This window comes from Canis aureus, chromosome 6 (assembly GCF_053574225.1).
Source record: "Canis aureus isolate CA01 chromosome 6, VMU_Caureus_v.1.0, whole genome shotgun sequence".
NCBI classification, from domain to species: domain Eukaryota; kingdom Metazoa; phylum Chordata; class Mammalia; order Carnivora; family Canidae; genus Canis; species Canis aureus.
Genome location: NC_135616.1, coordinates 1,697,656 through 1,714,734, shown reverse-complemented (window position 1 = coordinate 1,714,734; position 17,079 = coordinate 1,697,656). Strand labels below are relative to the sequence as shown.

At 47.1% G+C, this 17,079-nt stretch overlaps 2 protein-coding genes and 3 non-coding genes across 10 annotated transcripts; all 5 read left to right on the top strand.

Annotated features, from left to right (window-relative positions):
* The first annotated feature begins 2,529 nt into the window (after positions 1-2,529).
* RPL17 (ribosomal protein L17) lies at positions 2,530-6,435 on the top strand. Its single transcript, XM_077899793.1, has 6 exons — positions 2,530-3,103; positions 3,211-3,251; positions 4,135-4,269; positions 4,481-4,579; positions 5,428-5,619; positions 6,353-6,435. Exons 1-6 carry the CDS (start codon positions 3,064-3,066, stop codon positions 6,398-6,400), a joined length of 555 nt encoding a protein of 184 aa, XP_077755919.1. The 5' UTR covers positions 2,530-3,063; the 3' UTR covers positions 6,401-6,435.
* LOC144316601 (small nucleolar RNA SNORD58) lies at positions 2,906-2,971 on the top strand. The gene has a single exon (XR_013382543.1). It is a non-coding gene; the product is annotated as a small nucleolar RNA SNORD58 (small nucleolar RNA).
* LOC144316600 (small nucleolar RNA SNORD58) lies at positions 3,327-3,392 on the top strand. The gene has a single exon (XR_013382542.1). It is a non-coding gene; the product is annotated as a small nucleolar RNA SNORD58 (small nucleolar RNA).
* Positions 4,342-4,407, top strand: LOC144316599 (small nucleolar RNA SNORD58). The gene has a single exon (XR_013382541.1). It is a non-coding gene; the product is annotated as a small nucleolar RNA SNORD58 (small nucleolar RNA).
* Positions 6,436-7,438: 1,003 nt separating the features above from the next.
* On the top strand, positions 7,439-12,481 carry C6H18orf32 (chromosome 6 C18orf32 homolog). Of its 6 annotated transcripts, XM_077899799.1 has the most exons (4): positions 7,439-7,595; positions 10,635-10,822; positions 11,459-11,525; positions 12,283-12,481. In XM_077899799.1, the coding sequence occupies exons 2-3, from the start codon at positions 10,658-10,660 to the stop codon at positions 11,522-11,524; spliced, it is 231 nt and encodes a 76-aa protein (XP_077755925.1). In that variant the 5' UTR covers positions 7,439-7,595; positions 10,635-10,657; the 3' UTR covers position 11,525; positions 12,283-12,481. The 6 variants fall into 6 exon arrangements, with proteins under 6 accessions (XP_077755925.1, XP_077755920.1, XP_077755921.1 ...); XM_077899794.1 differs by lacking the exon at positions 12,283-12,481 and having other exon boundaries at positions 11,459-12,152; XM_077899795.1 differs by lacking the exons at positions 7,439-7,595; positions 12,283-12,481 and adding an exon at positions 7,871-8,191 and having other exon boundaries at positions 11,459-12,152.
* Positions 12,482-17,079: the final 4,598 nt, after the last annotated feature.

Here is a 17,079-nt window from a genome sequence, read left to right as displayed (position 1 = left end):
CTCAAATAAATACATAAATCTTAAAAAAATAATCTTGCTCAAAATACCATTAAAACACCAAAAACCTGAAGAACAAAATTTGGTCCCTGAAAACTACAAACCATTGGTAAGAGAAATAATAAAAGATTTAAATAGACTTTTTTTTTTTATAAGACTTACTATTCTTCAAATGGCAATTCTCTTCAAAATGACCTGTAGATTCAATGCAAACCCTATCAAAATCCCAGCAGCATTTTTGTAGAAATTAATAAGCTGGTCCTAAAATTTATATGGAAATATAGAGGACCCAGAAGAGCCAAAACAATTTCAAAAAAAGAACAAAGTTGGATGGGATCCCTGGGTGGCGCAGCGGTTTGGCGCCTGCCTTTGGCCCAGGGCGCAATCCTGGAGACCAGGGATTGAATCCCACGTCGGGCTCCCGGTGCATGGAGCCTGCTTCTCCCTCTGCCTGTGTCTCTGCCTCTCTCTCTCTCTCTCTCTCTCTCTCTCTCTGTGATTGTCATAAACAAAAAAAATTAAAAAAAAAAGAACAAAGTTGGAAAACATACGCCAGCTGATTCCAAGCTTCACTGTAAAGTTACATGACAGTGAGATATAGTGATGCAAAGATAATCGAATAGATCGATAAGACAGAATTGAAAGTCCAGCAATAAATCCTCTCCTTTCTGGCCAAGTGACTTTTAATAAAAATGCCACAGCAATTGAATAAAGAAAAGACTGTGTTTTCAACAAATGGTGCCAGAAAAACTGGATATCCATACGCAAAAGGATCAAATATTTTACCCTTACGCCAAATAAAACGGAGTTGCAAAAATTAACTCAACCCAAATGTAAGAACTAAAACTTAGGGAGTAGTTTGATGTCGGGAGCTAGCTCAAGCTGGGAGATGCGGGTGCCTCAGCCGTGTGAGGGATGGGAATCCCCGAGGACAGGCCGCGGATCCCCCGGCTGCAGGGCAAGGGGAATGGACTACATACAGCACAGGGGTCGGGGACCGCGGCCTCCGGAAGCAGGACCAAGGAACCAACAAGGCCGGCCGCGCGGGGGCTCAGCGGCGGAGCGGCTGCCTCTGGCCCAGGGTGTGACCCCGGGGTCCCGGGATGGGGATCGAGTCCCGCGTTGGGCTCCCCGCGGGGAGCCTGCTTCTCCCTCTGCAATTTATATGGAAATATAGAGGACCCAGAAGAGCCAAAACAATTTCAAAAAAAGAACAAAGTTGGATGGGATCCCTGGGTGGCGCAGCGGTTTGGCGCCTGCCTTTGGCCCAGGGCGCAATCCTGGAGACCAGGGATTGAATCCCACGTCGGGCTCCCGGTGCATGGAGCCTGCTTCTCCCTCTGCCTGTGTCTCTGCCTCTCTCTCTGTCTCGTGAATAAATACATAAAATCTTAAAAAAAAAAAAAAAAAAAAAAAAAAAAAGGAACCAAGAATGCTTAGAACGTCGTGCAGAGTTCTTTCACTTAGAGTTTGAATTTGCCTGGATGGTGGCGCCTTGAAGTGGAAGACCCAAAGCCAAGCGCTTAAGTAACACCACCAAGGGCTGCGAGGGAATAACCGGATAGAAGACGTGAGCGAGTAGACTGGGGAGATAGTGCCAGGGTTTTTTTTCTGCACCAGAAGACCTAGAAATGTCATTCTTCAACCACTGAACTACCATTGACTTGGTGATCGTCCCCTCCTGAGACTTTCCTGAGGATCATGATCACATCCCATCCTTTGCATCTCCTTAGTTGTCCATTTGCCGACCACTCTTAGGGGTACATGATCACATAATCCAATCTAACAAATGCTGAGAAATAAACGCCTCGTCTATATCTCATACATAATACGTGGTCCTGTCCTAGAGCTGTAACCCTGTTTTTAATTGATTGGTATTTCAATTTTTTCTTTTTTTTTAATTTATGATAATCACAGAGAGAGAGAGAGAGAGAGGCAGAGACGCAGGCAGAGGGAGAAGCAGGCTCCATGCACCGGGAGCCCGACGTGGGATTCGATCCCGGGTCTCCAGGATCGCGCCCTGGGCCAAAGGCAGGCGCCAAACTGCTGCGCCACCCAGGGATCCCCTTGATTGGTATTTCAAATCCATAATTGCGTTTCTGGATACGAAAAAAGGAGAATATTGAGATATTTTTTAAAAGATTTGACTTATTTATTCATGAGAGACATGAACACAAATTACTCATTTATTGACAGAGGGAGAAGCAGGCTCCACGCAGGGAGCCCGACGTGGGACTCGATCCCGGCTCTCCAAGATCACACCCTGGGCCGAAGGCGGCGCTAACCGCCGAGCCACCCAGACTTCCACGTTTTTGTTTTTTCTTTTTCGTTTTTTTCTTTCTAAAGGAGCGATGCTCTTACAGACCCTCTAAAACGTATTCCACATTCCCTTTCTCGCAGCGCCCCGCCTCCCGTCAGATCACGTTCTTTCGGGAGGAAATCTCGCGAGAGGCCGAGTTCTCATGAATTCTCCCAGAAGCCACCGCTCTTCCTCTTCCCCCGAGCGGCCCGAGGTGAGTGTCGCGGGGCGGTGCGTGTCCGGCTGCTGAATCCCCCGCCATCGCCGCCGCCCTGACTCCGGCGGCCTCGATGTCCAGCCCCCGGGAGGAAGGCTCCTGCGGCTACTGATTCCCGGCCGAAGGGGATGTCCCTCTTGGCGGGGGGACGTGTCGGAGCCGAAGGCCGCGATGGGCGAGAAGGGGGGTGGCGGGGGTCCCGGCGGCCTGTGGTCAGGGCCGCTTCCGAGTACCGGGCCCAGAAGTAGCGGGAAGACGGCCGCATCCTCCCTGGGGGGCGCCCTGCCGCGCCGAGGCCCCCGCTTCGGAGGGGGTCGGGGGCGCCGCTGAGGTCCCTGTCCCCACGCTGTCAGCCCCGCCGCAGTCCGGGGGACGCCAGGAGGAAGGCCCGGCCGCGATGATGGCATTTCTTAGGACACCTTTGGATTAACCGTGAGAACAGCTATCAGCTGAGCGGCCGTCGCTCGTAGTCGATGTAAACTGCATCGGCGACCGTGAGCTCAGGGTTGACGGCATCCCTTCCTGCTCCCTCCCCAGGTGACCTCCGGAGATGGTTCGCTACTCGCTGGACCCAGAAAACCCTACAAAATGTAAGTGAGCCACGAGTTCCTTATTTGGGGGGGGGAGGTGGGTGAGAGGAACAGCGAGGCACCCCAAATTAACCAAGACTTACTGGTTTTTTGTTTTTTTTTTTTAGCATGCAAGTCGAGAGGTTCAAATCTTCGTGTTCACTTTAAGGTATGGGAATCTTTAATGTTTTTAAGAGTCGTGCACGTGTTCCTGCAAGGATTTGCTGCTGCTTTGAAAAGGTGGCTGCGGTGATGCGTCTCTTAGGACACCTTTGGATTTTACTATGAAAATGAAACTGTTCTGAGCGGTCACCTTTGGGATAGTGATTAAAATCATGAGCCCTGTAACAAGCACGTTAATTTTTTTTTTTTAATTTTTATTTATTTATGATAGTCACAGAGAGAGAGAGAGAGGCAGAGACACAGGCAGAGGAAGAAGCAGGCTCCATGCACCGGGAGCCCGATGTGGGATTCGATCCCGGGTCTCCAGGATCGCGCCCTGGGCCAAAGGCAGGCGCCAAACCGCTGCGCCACCCAGGGATCCCAACAAGCACGTTAATTAAGGATTATGGAATTGGGTAAAACTACAAGAGAACTGCCTGAGAAACGAGCACAGAGATAAAGACAGAGGGACACAGAATTACAAGATCCTGGGATTAAAACTATACAGTCAGGAACACCTGGGTGGCTCGGTGGTTGGACGTCTGCCTTCCGCACAGGGCATGACCCCCCCCAGGGTCTTAGGATGAATTCCACATTGGGATCCCCGCAGGGAACCTGCTTCTCCCTCTGCCTGTGTCTCTCATGAATAAATAAAATCCTTTTTAAAAAAATCATAATACAGTTAATAGAGGTTTGGGATTTATTTTTCCCTAACTTCAATCCTCTATGGCTTTTAATCAGATTTTCTTTTTCTCTCATTTTACCTCACCCTTCAAGAATGGGAAACCTTTATGTGTTGACATTTGGAGAAGCAGACAATTGAATGCTTGCCTGAAGAATTGTTAATCCCTGAGCATGGTTAACTCGCGATTTTTACTGTTTATGCTTAGAACACACGTGAAACTGCCCAGGCCATCAAGGGTATGCATATTCGAAAAGCCACCAAGTATCTGAAAGATGTCACTTTGCAGAAGCAGTGTGTCCCATTCCGTCGCTACAATGGTGGAGTTGGTAGGTGTGCGCAGGTGAGAGTTCGTAGTTGCTATCTGAAGTCTTTAGGTGGGGTAAGAACCCACCTTTAATCAGGTGCTTTCTGGTTGCTGTGATGACCATCTTAGGACACCTTTGGATTAACCATGAAAAGAAACTGTGTTCTGAGCAACCTTGATAGTCTTGCTTGTAACACTGATTTAAATTGGGGAAAATAACTGATTGCCTCTCTTGAATTTCTTTCAGGCCAAACAGTGGGGCTGGACACAGGGTCGGTGGCCCAAGAAGAGTGCTGAATTTTTACTGCACATGCTTAAAAATGCGGAGAGTAATGCTGAACTTAAGGTACCCAAACCATTAACATCTTGATATGTCACAGTTTGGATGATTGTTCAATTGTTGTTGATGTTATACAGATTTATGTCTTTTTCTTTCTCCGTAATTAAGTCCCCCCCCCCCTTTTTTTTAATATGAATCTCTACCTCCAATTTCCAGAAGACCAAAATTTTGCCTGTGAAGGTCTTCAAAAGCATGGTCTTTTTCCCTTATAACCCCGGTGCAAGCAAAAGAAACATTTTTACTCAAGGGTCTATGACTTTTCTGGTACCATAGACCCTTTTGGTTGTATGACTTGTGAACTTCACAAAATACTTGTCAATACAAATAGAAATCATAGGATTACAAAGAACAAGTAAAGGTAACAGTGATTGCCTTAGTGGTTAATGTGGTTTGTTGCCGATGTTCATAACGCAGAGGCATTAAATTTCAGATTTTAAAACAATGCAGTCAACAAAGTGGGGTTTATCTATCTTGTGTATTATCCATTACCCTTTGCATTTGGGAATCTAGACCAGAGCTGGAGTTAAAATAGGTCTGGCTGTAACCCTTCTAGCTGTTAAGGTGTGCTGCCAAAATCCTGTTTTTCATCAAGGCTTAGAAATTGACACTATCACATCCACTCCCCTTAATGACTGTTAGTCCACTTACAAACTGCCTACAGCATTGGGTTTTGATGGTTCCTTAGATTTAAGAAAGGATGCTTAGAATAAAGGTGGAAGCAAATGACTAAACGGATAGGCTGTTTTTAAAGTCTTAGGGATTGCCTTGTAAAGGTGGGGACTAGACTTTGCAGTGATTGGGTTTGTGGAGTTGAGATAAAGATGCTGATTTGATTTCATTCTCCCTCTTCCCAGGGTTTAGATGTAGATTCTCTGGTCATTGAGCACATCCAGGTGAATAAAGCCCCCAAGATGCGACGTAGAACCTACAGGGCTCATGGCCGGATTAATCCATACATGAGCTCTCCCTGCCACATTGAGATGATTCTTACTGAAAAAGAGCAGATTGTTCCTAAACCAGAAGAGGAGGTTGCACAGAAGAAAAAGGTAGATTACTTAGTTGTTGGTCAGTTTTATTTGTGTATGATATTGGCTTTTTTGTATTTTCATTATATCAGAACTATATAATTATTATCTGCTGATGGCCCTACCCACATGTCCATAGCCACTCGAAATGCAACATGTGTGAAAAATGGGCCCTTCCCTTCTTCCCCCCTCCAAATTAATAGCTTGTTTTCAGTAGATGATCTTACTCAGCTCTTCAAGCTGGGAATCTGGGAGTAAGTCTAGACCCCCTCCCTTCATGCCTAATGAACTTCTCTTGATTTTATTGCTTAAATATATCTCCCCACCCCCCTATATAAAGATTTAAGAGAGTGAGATGAGCAGAGGGAGAAAATCTCAAGCTGACTCTGCACTGAGCTCAGCCCTCCTCCAGGTTCAATCCTCCTGACCCTGAGTTCATGACATGAGCTGAAACCGAGAGTCAGACACTTGAAGTTTGCCATTCTTTTTTCTGAGCTACAACCTACTGTGCTGAGATCTGGGAGTTTAGGGCCCCTGATTGGCTCCATGTGTTAAGCTTTTGCTTTGGCTCAGGTCATGATTCCAGGGTTTTGGGATCAAGTCCCACATCAGGCTCTATTCAGTGGGAAGTCTTTCCCTCTACCCTGCTTGTGCATTCTCAAACTTTTTTTTTTTTATTTTTTTTAAGATATGGTGCTAGTTTCTCTAGGAAACTTACTAACAGCTGACCTTTTATTCCCTCCTCCACCCCCAGATATCCCAGAAGAAACTGAAGAAACAAAAACTTATGGCCCGGGAGTAAATTCTGCATAGAATAAATGCAAATAAAAATAAAAACAGTGTTGGTTGTCTTTTATTATTAAACATACTTTGGGGTACGTGGGTGGCTCCGTGGCTCAGCATCTATCTGCCTTTGGCTCAGGGTGTGATCCTGGGAGTCTTGGGATCGAGTCCTGCATCAGGCTTCTCACAGGGAGCCTGCTTTTCTCTCTCTACCTGTGTCTGTCTTTCTCTGTCTCGTGGATCAAATGAGTTCTTAGGAATAAAATTGTCCCGTGGGATCCCTGGGTGGCGCAGGGGTTTGGCGCCTGCCTTTGGCCCAGGGCGTGATCCTGGAGACCCGGGATCGAATCCCACGTCGGGCTCCCGGTGCATGGAGCCTGCTTCTCCCTCTGCCTGTGTTTTTTTTTTGCATCAAATGGAATTTGAGCATGGGGATATTTCTTAATTTTTTTCCAACCACGTTGAGATTTAACATTGATGTACCCAACTACAATTAAATCAATAGCTTCTATTTGACTATGCATGTCGCCTGGTAAATTTTTGTACATTTTCGTTATCCCAGAGGAACCCTGGCAGTAGTTTGGGGTCACTCCTTACCAAACCCTATACAGCCCCGAGCAACCCTTAGGGAGGTTCACCTAGATTTGCCTTTACTGGCGATTACATGCAAACCAGGTCACAATGTGTGGCCCTGTGGCCCTGTCTTTTTAACTTTGCGCGGTATCTCGAAGGGCAGATCGGTCCTGCGTGTTCCCATTTCTCTTGGGTCCATACTAAGCAGAACTGAGTAAAGCCGCCGCCGCCGCCAAACCCAGCAGTGCGCTCAGCCGCCCGGGGTGGACGAGCGCTTAGGACGATTCCCTGCCCTCGAACTTCCAAGCAGCAGAGTGAGCAGCTGAGCACAGCGGCCCCTACGGCGGCGGGCCCTACGGCGGCGGGCCCCCTGCACCGGCGCTGTCCGTCCCTCCTCGTCCCGGGTTCGTGGTCCGCGCAGGACAGCCAAGCTCTGCGTCGCCGGCCGCGGGCTCTGAGCTCACGGCGGCCGCGCCGGAAGCCAGCCCGCGCCTCCGCCTGGGCGTCAGCGTTACGTCCCGCGCGCCCCCGGTGACGCAAGCGCGCCTTTGTCAGCATCTCTTGCGGTGCCCATTGGCTTGGCGGCAGCACGTCCCTCCTCCGAAAGCGCAGACGCTGCCGCTTGGACCCGGTGGTCGCGGGTGAGTGGGGCCTGGCGGGCGCTGGCTGGCGGCCGGGGGCTCGGGCGGCGGCGGGCGGCGGCGGGCGGGGGCCCGGCCTCCGCGGGGCCGCTTCGCAGGTTCCGGCCGGGCGGCGGCGAGCGAGCCGAGCCGAGCCCCTCGCGGTGGGCCTGCCCCCGCGGCCCGCCTGCGCCCCCGGCTCCCTGCGCCCGCCTCTCCCTTTGTGCTGCTTCTCCGCGGCCTGTGCCGTCGGCTCCCCGTCGCTGTCGCTGTCGCTGTCGCTGCCGCCGCCCGCCCCGCCCCGCCTCCCTGTGCGTCCGGTCGCGGACCCCGGCGCGGCCTGCCCGGCGAAGTGAGGTCCCGAGCCGGCTCCCCGGAGGGACCTGCCTGGTTTCTAAGACGGCCTCAGCCTCTCGCTGTGGCCGCCCTGTATTCGCCGAGACCTTGGACTGAGCCGAATGAAAGAAAATTCCTCTCCTCCCGCCTTTACATCCACGGTTGCTCGCTTGGTCGTACTATCTATCTGAGAATCAGCTTGGCGAGAGCAAAGGAGTAATCATCCTCTCAGGCTCTCACAGCCACCTTCTAGCCCTTTCCACAGTTTGCACGGGTATGAGGTAGGCTCTCACCCCGAAGAGTCGCACAAGGACCGAGGAGGAGACGGAGCACAGCGGCTTCGCTGTGAAGAGAGCCAACACGTCCTAGAGAAGCCCTGCTTATGACATAAGTGATTGGTAGCACTTGTTCCCCAGAGTTCATTTGAAACACAGTAACTAGTCGTAGGTGAACATGAACCTGTGATGGACTGCCAGCTGTTAACGACCTAGTCCTGGGAACACCATCAGCTGGTTTCCAAGACGGGTCGGGGGCGAATAACGTAATCATTGTATTGTTGTTGGGGGAAAAGCCAGGAGCATTGAGCTAGGAACCCAGAATTGGGCACTCTGGTCTTAGCCGCCTCTAACTACTGCTGAGCTCACAGGTGGCACCTTAGGATCCGTTGTTGTTGCCGTGGTAACCCTTGCATGGAACTTCAGACATGCACGTGCTTTTCTGAGCTTGCATTTGTTATTAACATCTAATCCGCATCTACGACCCTGTGAGACAGGCTGTTGTCTTCATTTTCCTCAGGAGGGCATCAAGGCACAGACTCCTTAAATGACTTCCTGAGAACACCATCTCCAGGTGGTAAAAGCAGGTCTCAAAATCGGCAGCTGCCAGCCAGTCTGCTCTGATTCTAAGACTCTGGTGCCTGTAAGCGCCGCAGACCTAAACCAGACCACCTCTTGAGTCTCTTCAGATCAAATTATAAATGTCTGTGGTCAGAAATAATGATTCCTTGAAAATTGCTGAAAAAGACTCACTACTCAGTTTGATTTATTTTAATCAGAAAATATGTCCTTTAAAATTTTGGAACAAAATATGTTGGTAAATTCTTAAATTGTTACTTTAGTTTGACCTGGGGACAATTTTTAAAGAATCCGGTTATGAATCCTTTATAAAATAGTTGATCGGTCCGTAATGTACATTCGTATGCTTGCTTGTCTATAGCCCTTGTGATTCATTTCAAACCTACATTCAGAACGGATTACCGTAACGCTGCTCACCTGTATTGTGAATAACTTATTTTTTAAAAGATTTTATTATTTATTTGACAGAGGGAGAGGGAGAGAGCACACAAGCAGGCAGAGGGAAAGGGAGAAGCAAGCTGCCTGCCGAGCAGGGAGCTGGACATGGGGCTTCAGTCGCAGAACCCTGGGATCATGACCTGAGCCGAAGGCAGACAACTGACTGAGCCACCCAGGCGCCCCTGTGAATAATTTTAAGTTGCCTTAATGTAGTCAGTGCTAATTCCTTTGCCAGCAAGTACTACTTAATTTATAATATTTTGAAAATAAGAAATTTTAACATCTTGAATTACTAGCTTCAGACACTATTCTGAAACATCTTAGTTTTTCAGGTCTACTCTAAGGGATTAAAAATTCTTGTAAATTTAAGAGGTCTTTGGTTCAATAGTAGGGAAGTAGTATTGGTTCTTTTTCAAGAAATTGCTGACTTGGGGAAATTCCAAGATAATTCAAAATCATCAAGGAAGAGGTGTTGACTTTAGCATGCATGTACGTGCATGGGGGAGGGCCAGAGAGAATCTCAAGCAGAGTCCCCGCTGACCACTGACCCCCCCCCCCCCAAACACACACACACAACTCGGAGCGTGATCCCAGGAGCTTGATCCCACAAGCTGAAACCAAGAGTCGGACTCCACTGACTGAGCTCCCCAAAGGGTGTTAATTTCTTGAAGTGGACAATGGTACTTATAACAGTAATACCAAGTAAAATGTTTTTATTACTCAGTTTACCTTAACTGCTATTTTTTGAAAAGATTTTGACAGAGCACAAGCAGGGGGAGCTGCAGGCAGAGGGAGAGGGAGAAGCAGGCTCCCCACTGAGCATAGAGCCTGGCGTGGGGCTCCATCCCAGGACCCTGAGATCATGACCTGAGCCAAAGGCAGACATTTGACCCACTGAGCCCCCCAGATGCCCCCCCTTCTTGATTGCTATTAAAAAGGAGAAAAGTATATCAAAGGAGTTTTGGGGGGAAAGTCCAGCTGGTTTGTAGCCTGTAGGTCTTCCAAAGTGATACCTTAGTGAATTCCTTATTACAAGATGGACCCTTAGCCTTGGAGGTTTAGCCAATCAATACTGTCAGTCTCTGAAGATGAGTGGGCTGGAGGTTTTGAGGATTACACGAATTGATAATGCAAAGGGCCTAACTGCCTAGTACCCAGCAAAAGCTAGGGTCTTTTCCTTTATCCTTAAATTTATGGTTGGGAAGCAGTGATTGGAGGGGTTTGGAGGCAGGTACCTCACTTATTTCCATGTCTACCATGTCTTATTCCTTTACAGAAAGCAGCACTTTAATAGACTCGTGCTTTCAGCTAATGAATGATTTAGGTTTTTCCTTTAATGCAGAAGTAGTCCTTTCAAATATCTTAATCTAGATAAATTCCTTCAGTCATTAATCCATGATGAACTCATTTGTTTTTTCACGCATGTCTGCAGTTCAGGAACTCCAGCCTGGGAGGATGGTGTGCATTCCTTGCATCGTCATTCCAATTCTGCTCTGGGTCTACAAAAAATTCCTGGAGCCATACATATACCCTCTGATTTCCCCCTTTGTTAGCCGTATGTGGCCTAGAAAAGCTCTTCGAGAAACAAATGATAAAAACAAAGGCAAAGTAGACTGTAAGGTAAGAACATTTAAAGTACCTTGAATAAGGGTAGGTTAGGAGGGTGGTACTTACAGTCAGGGTGAAATACTTGGGGCTCTATCCCACGGTCCCGAGACCATGGCCCAAATTGAAATCAAGAGTTGGACTGAGCTACCCAGGCACTAAGGCTTAATTTCTTTTTTTAAAATAAGGGGATGAGGATGTTTTCTAAGTAATTAACATTTGGTTTAAACTAAGGTTTTAAACTAGACTTCTGATTAGTGTGTTTGTTCCTTGTCTTACAGTCAAGATAATAACCAGTGTCTCTTGGCTGGTAAGAATAATAGTAAATAGCTAATGGATAAGAAGAGATGATACTAAAACATGCCTGTTTCACTGATACCTTTGGTAAGAGAGTTAGTCGGAAGGATCGTAGAGATTTACAAAAAAAACCCAAAAAACGAAATGGAGTTATTTTTTTAAATGAATATTTGGACACCTCTGTTTTTAGCATTGGTTCTTATTAAGTTCAACTTCACCTGTGTTCTGTATTAATTTAGCCACTGTGTTCATTTCTAGAAGCAGAGTTCTTTCTGAAATTTGTTGTCTGTTTTTTAAAGAGATTTCTTATAATGAGTTGTAATAATATCTAAAAATAGGTTTTTTTAATTTTAGGGTACAGACATAAACGGATTACCAACGAAAGGATCAACGGAAATCTCCGATAAAAAGAAAGACTAAAGTGATTGTTCCAAAGGATTTCATTGTTTTAAAAATGGACCTGATAATATGAAGCACCTTGCTTGTAATTGTCTCTTACCTTTTTTCTCTGAGACCAGAAATCGAGATAGCTTAGATACTTACCTGATATTAATCAGGAAATACATAATTATATTTAAAATGTGTTGTTCTATTTAATGATCTCATTCTGAGTTCCTGTTTCATTAAAGTAGCTTTCATTTCTGTTACTGCAGTTATGAATAAATAGAAGGTTTATGCCAGTAGACACTGCTACTAAATCCGTACTAGAAGGTCCTTGGGCCTCTAGCTCTTGTTCAGGCTCCGTGAATTTGAGCAGAGTGTGATGTTACTGTGAAACTGTGGAATGAGACCGCGCTGTGAAAGGAAAGGGAGTTTGGGGAGATGATGAGGACTCGAAATATGAAGATATAATTCCTGTCCAACACAACGGAGCAGCCTGCTTAGGCGCGTAGTAATTACTCTTACTGCTCTGAGGAGGGTAGACATGACAGGGAGATCAGGGAAACACCTTTGAATTTTTTACAGAATATACCTAATGTATATTATAAAATCCTAATCTTTGTTGCATTCCTTCTGTACTTACAAATTAAATTAAATATTCAGTTTACTTGTTCTTTTTTCTTTCACAGTTTAAATATTTTAAATGGATAGTTTTTGCCACATCAGAAAGCAGAATTACAGTGTAATAACATCTGGATAGTTGTGAAGCAACAATCTTTTTTTTTCTTTTTTTAAAGAATAGATTGGGGCAGCCGGAGTGGCTCAGCGGTTTAGCACCGCCTTCAGCCCAGGGCGTGATCCTAGAGTCCCAGGATTGAGTCCCACATTGGGCTCCCTGCGTGGAGCCTGCTTCTCCCTCTGCCTGTGTCTCTACCTCTCTGTCTCATGAATAAATAGATAAAATCTTTAAAAAATAAAAATAAAGAGCAGATCATATCCAGTGTTGTTGCATAACAAGACACTCCAGAATTATTGGTTTCTAACACGGGACTGGGGAGTTCTTTGCTACTTTGGGTCTTGACATGGTCTTTCATCCCTGGGCCTCTTACATTAGTGGAGGGATATATAAATATTCAAAGATGATGAGCCTTATCTTTACATGGAATAAGGAATGTATTTATTCCTTATGGGGTTAGAAGGGACTCCTGCCCTTGAAGTCCTCGGTTCTAACTGAGGCTCTGGTAAGCTTTATGTATGGTCAAATCATTCATTCACCCTGGATTTCATTTACAAATCAGTAACTTTTGGGGGATCCCTGGGTGGCTCAGCGGTTTAGTGCCTGCCTTCAGATGGGCGTGATCCTGGAGTCCCGGGATCGAGTCCCGCATCATGCTCCCTGCATGGGGCCTGCTTCTCCCTATGCCTGTGTCTCTGCCTCTCTCTGTGTGTCTCTTGTGAATAAATAAAATCTTTAAAAAAAAACAAAAACAAATCAGTAGCTTTCAGTTTTTCTGCTCCAATCCACCCGAAGAATAAGGTAAATCCCCTTTAGCAACTATACCTAGTTGATGGGGTGGTGGGTTTTTTTTTTTTTTTTTGCACAGGACAGCCCCTGATTAGGTTTTGTTTGTTTATTTTTTTAAGGTATAGAAGCTATATTATAAAAATTGCAGATGTTGAGGCACTTGGCTGGCTCAGTGGAGCTTGCAATTCTTGATCTCCAGGTTGTGGGTTCAAGCCCCACGTTGGGTGTAGAGATTAAATTCTTTTTTTAAAAAAAAGCTGTTTATGGTAAAAATGCAAGAGCAAGTTAAATGAACAGTTGATGTTCTACCCTTATTCCAGCTCCACAGGTGTAACCACTGTTGGTTTTTGTGTAGCTTTTTAAAAAAATTTTTTTAAAGATTCTATTTATTTATTCATGAGAGAGAGGCAGAGGGAGAAGCAGGCTGCATACAGGGAGCCCGACGTGGGACTCCAGGATCATGTCCTGGACCGAAGGTGGTGCTAAACTGCTGAGCCACTGGGTCTGCCCCAGCTTTTCTTTTTAGTAGGCTCCACACTGGGTGTGAGTTTGCGACCCTGAGGTTTAAGACCTGAGCTGAAATCAAGAATCCGGGATCCCTGGGTGGCGCAGCGGTTTAGCGCCTGCCTTTGGCCCAGGGCGCCATCCTGGAGACCCGGGATTGAATCCCACGTCGGGCTCCCGGTGCATGGAGCCTGCTTCTCCCTCTGCCTATGTCTCTGCCTCTCTCTCTCTCTCTCTCTCTGTGACTATCATAAATAAATAAAAATTTAAAAAACTAAAAAAAAAAAAAAAAAAAGTGAAATCAAGAATCTGACACTTGACCGACTGAGCCCCCCAGGCACCCCTCTAGCAACTTTCTTGTTTTTATTAAATACATTTTTCTTTTGTTTTTTTTAAGATTTTATTTATTCATGAGAGAGGCAGAGACAGGCAGAGGGAGAAGCAGGCTCCGTGCAGGGAGCCTGATGTGGGACTTGATCCCAAGACCCCAGGATCACAACCTGAGCCAAAGACAGCTGGACCACCCAGGTGCCTCTAAATACATCATTTAAAGAAAATCATAATATTGCAAGGATTATAATGTCCCTACTCCCTTAGTCTCCAAAGGCATCACTCATTTGGCTGGTGCTGTATCTTGTTCTATCTCTGTATTTCTAAATAGTACAGATACATTGCTGTTTTTGGAGTTGTCAGCTCTTACTTGCTGTCATGTTCAGATGTAGCTGTCCTACACTGTTTAAGTCCCTCTACCACACATCCTCCCAATAGGTTTTTGTACTGTTGGGTTGTCCTTAGTATCTCGTTCCGAGTGCACCAGGTGCCTTCCATTTGCCCCTCCAGATCTATTGCCTCTATCCTTCCTTGCTGCCCGAGAAACCTCCAGGAACTACACCCACAGACCTCCTCTGGCCTCTAGGTTCTGTTGGGTTTAGCCCGCGGGGATCTGTAGCAGGGGGAAGGGAAGGAAGGTGGGAGGTCAGGGTATATACTTCCCTTCGCCACGTCCCCTCAGGGCATCCTCAGTTCAATCAAGATCCTCAGCCAGACGTCCCTACACCTCAGGTTGGCTACCTGCACATGACCCTTCAGTTTCCCCTGACCTCCCTTTCACCTTGTCCGTTGGACCGATCAGGGTGACAGCCTCTCTTACTGTGGGCTCTACTTACCTCATCATCTCAAGGGTGCCATCCGCTTGCCAGGACACGGACAGCGTGGCCGGCCTGCAAGAGCTCCTTGCGGTGCAGCACGTGCGCACCTGGTCCCTGCCTTGTCTCCAGCTTCCGCGGTCCCTGCTCCGTGTCAACCTGGGCAAGAAACTGTAGGGAACCTGCAGGACCAGTGTGTGGTAGAGTAGTCACAAAATACACTACACACGGGGGGCCTGGGGGGCTCTGGGTGAAGCATCTGCCTTGGGCTCTGGTCAGGTCCCAGGGTCCTGGTATCCAGCCCCATGTTGGGTTCCCTGTTCGGCGGGGTGCCTGCTTCTCCCCCTCCCTCTGCTACTCGGGTACATCTAATCCAACATTCTCATGTCTGCTACGGTTAAGGCAGGTAGCGGAGATGCTGGCACAGGGCAAGAGTGGGGCATCCTGCAGGATTGCTATGTACAGATTGCAGAGGGCGCTGTTCACATGGACAGCAAGATCAGTGACGCCGCCCCTCCTCTGTATTGCACACCCACAGCCGTGGACAGAAGCCCTGCCCCTGACTTGGAATTCAGCAGGGGAGGCTTCATACTTCCGTGGCACGTTCCTACTGCGGCATAACAAATCACCACAAATTGAGTGGCTTCAAACAGCACAGATTCATCACCTCACGGTTTCTGCAGGGCCAGAAATAGATGTGGATATGGCTGGATTCTCTGCTCAGGGTTTCACCAGGCTCAAAACAGGATGTTAGCCATGTCTGCAGTTCTCATCGGGGCTTCCAGGTCCGTGGTTGTCAACAGAATCCGTTTTCTCGCTGTTAGTTTGTAGGACTGAGGTCCTGCTCTTCCCCCTGGTCAGCTGGGGTCGGCCCTTAGCTCCTGGAGGCTGCTCGCAGCCTTGCCCTGTGGCCCCAGAGATGGCTTACAGCAAGGGCGGCCACAGCACGCCTCTCTGACTTCTAATCTTTTTGGGATTAAATTAGACCTGCCCAAATCATCTGATTTAAGGTCAACTAATTTGGGATCTTAATTACATCTGCAAAATCCCTTCAATGTCAGTACCTAGGTGGGTATTTGGTATTTGGGAGAAAGTGCGTGTCGCTCAGGGGTCAGGAATCCAGGGCCACCGTCTTAGCAGTTGGCCTGCTACACTCGTCCCCTTCCCTGACTAATGACTAGTCCTTCAGTTACTTGGGGATCCATTTTGGATCTGGATACCATGGGCTCCACCGATCAGCGCCCCTGGACTTCACTGGTTTTAACCTCTGAAGAGTTTATGATCCTGAAATTTAAGGAGCTACTCAGCCTTTTCTGACTCCAAATTGGATCGCTAGAAATAATTTCAGATGGGGGCAGGGGAGAAGAAGAAAGGAATTAATAGTGTATTTCATAGAAGGGCCATAAATATATAGAAACACATGTGTCAGCGGGAAATGCAAATTAAAACTACAATGAGAAACCACCAGAATGGTTAAAATTAAAGATCAAGTGTTGGGAGGATAAACAGAAGGGGTTCCTACACGCTGCTGGTGGGAGCATAAATTGGTACAAGGACTCTTGGAAAGGAGCCGGCATTATCTGGGAAAGCTGAACATGCATATACACTTATTTCTAGAGTCCATATTCCTACAGTCTAGAGTCCAGAGAAAACTGTGTACCTGTGTATCAGTAGGCATACAAGAACATTCTTAAAATCACTGATTATGGCAATAGCCCAAACAAAACAAAACAACCCACAAAAGTCTATTTAAAATAGGAAGGAGGGACCCCTGGGTGGCGCAGCGGTTTAGCGCCTCCCTTTGGCTCAGGGCGCGATCCTGGAGACCCGGAATCGAATCCCACGTCAGGCTCCCGGTGCATGGAGCCTGCCTCTCTCTCTCTGTGTGTGTGTGTGACTATCACTAAAATAGGAAGGAAAGGGGACACCTGGGTGGCTCAGTGGTTGAGCATCTGCCTTTGGCTCAGGGCATGACCCTGGGGTCCTGGGATCGAGTCCCACATCGGGCTCACCGCAGGGAATCTGCTTCTCCCTCTGCCTGTGTCTCTGCCTCTCTTTGTGTCTCTCATGATTAAATAAAATATATTTTTTTAATTTTATGTTAAAGATTATATCAATGTATTATTTGTAGAATAACATTAAATATAGGAAAGATGCACTAATAAGTGAAGAGTTTTGGAGAGCTGATCCATACTGCTGCTGTTGTTTTTTTTTAATTTTTTTTTTAATTTTTATTTATTTATGATAGTCAGAGAGAGAGAGAGGCAGAGACACAGGCAGAGGGAGAAGCAGGCTCCATGCACCGGGAGCCTGATGTGGGATTCGATCCCGGGTCTCCAGGATCGCGCCCTGGGCCAAAGGCAGGCGCCAAACCGCTGCGCCACCCAGGGATCCCTGTTGTTTTTTTTTTAATTGTGGAA

What these genes read in the sequence shown, in the direction of transcription:
- RPL17 (XM_077899793.1), top strand. Translation starts at nt 3,064, where the DNA reads ATGGTTCGCTACTCGCTGGACCCAGAAAACCCTACAAAAT. An exon ending in ATCTTCGTGTTCACTTTAAG is followed by an intron (nt 3,252 to 4,134) that starts GTATGGGAATCT and finishes GTTTATGCTTAG; the next exon opens with AACACACGTGAAACTGCCCA. An exon ending in AGGTTGCACAGAAGAAAAAG is followed by an intron (nt 5,620 to 6,352) that starts GTAGATTACTTA and finishes CTCCACCCCCAG; the next exon opens with ATATCCCAGAAGAAACTGAA.
- C6H18orf32 (XM_077899799.1), top strand. Translation starts at nt 10,658, where the DNA reads ATGGTGTGCATTCCTTGCATCGTCATTCCAATTCTGCTCTGGGTCTAC. An exon ending in AAGGCAAAGTAGACTGTAAG is followed by an intron (nt 10,823 to 11,458) that starts GTAAGAACATTT and finishes TTTTAATTTTAG; the next exon opens with GGTACAGACATAAACGGATT.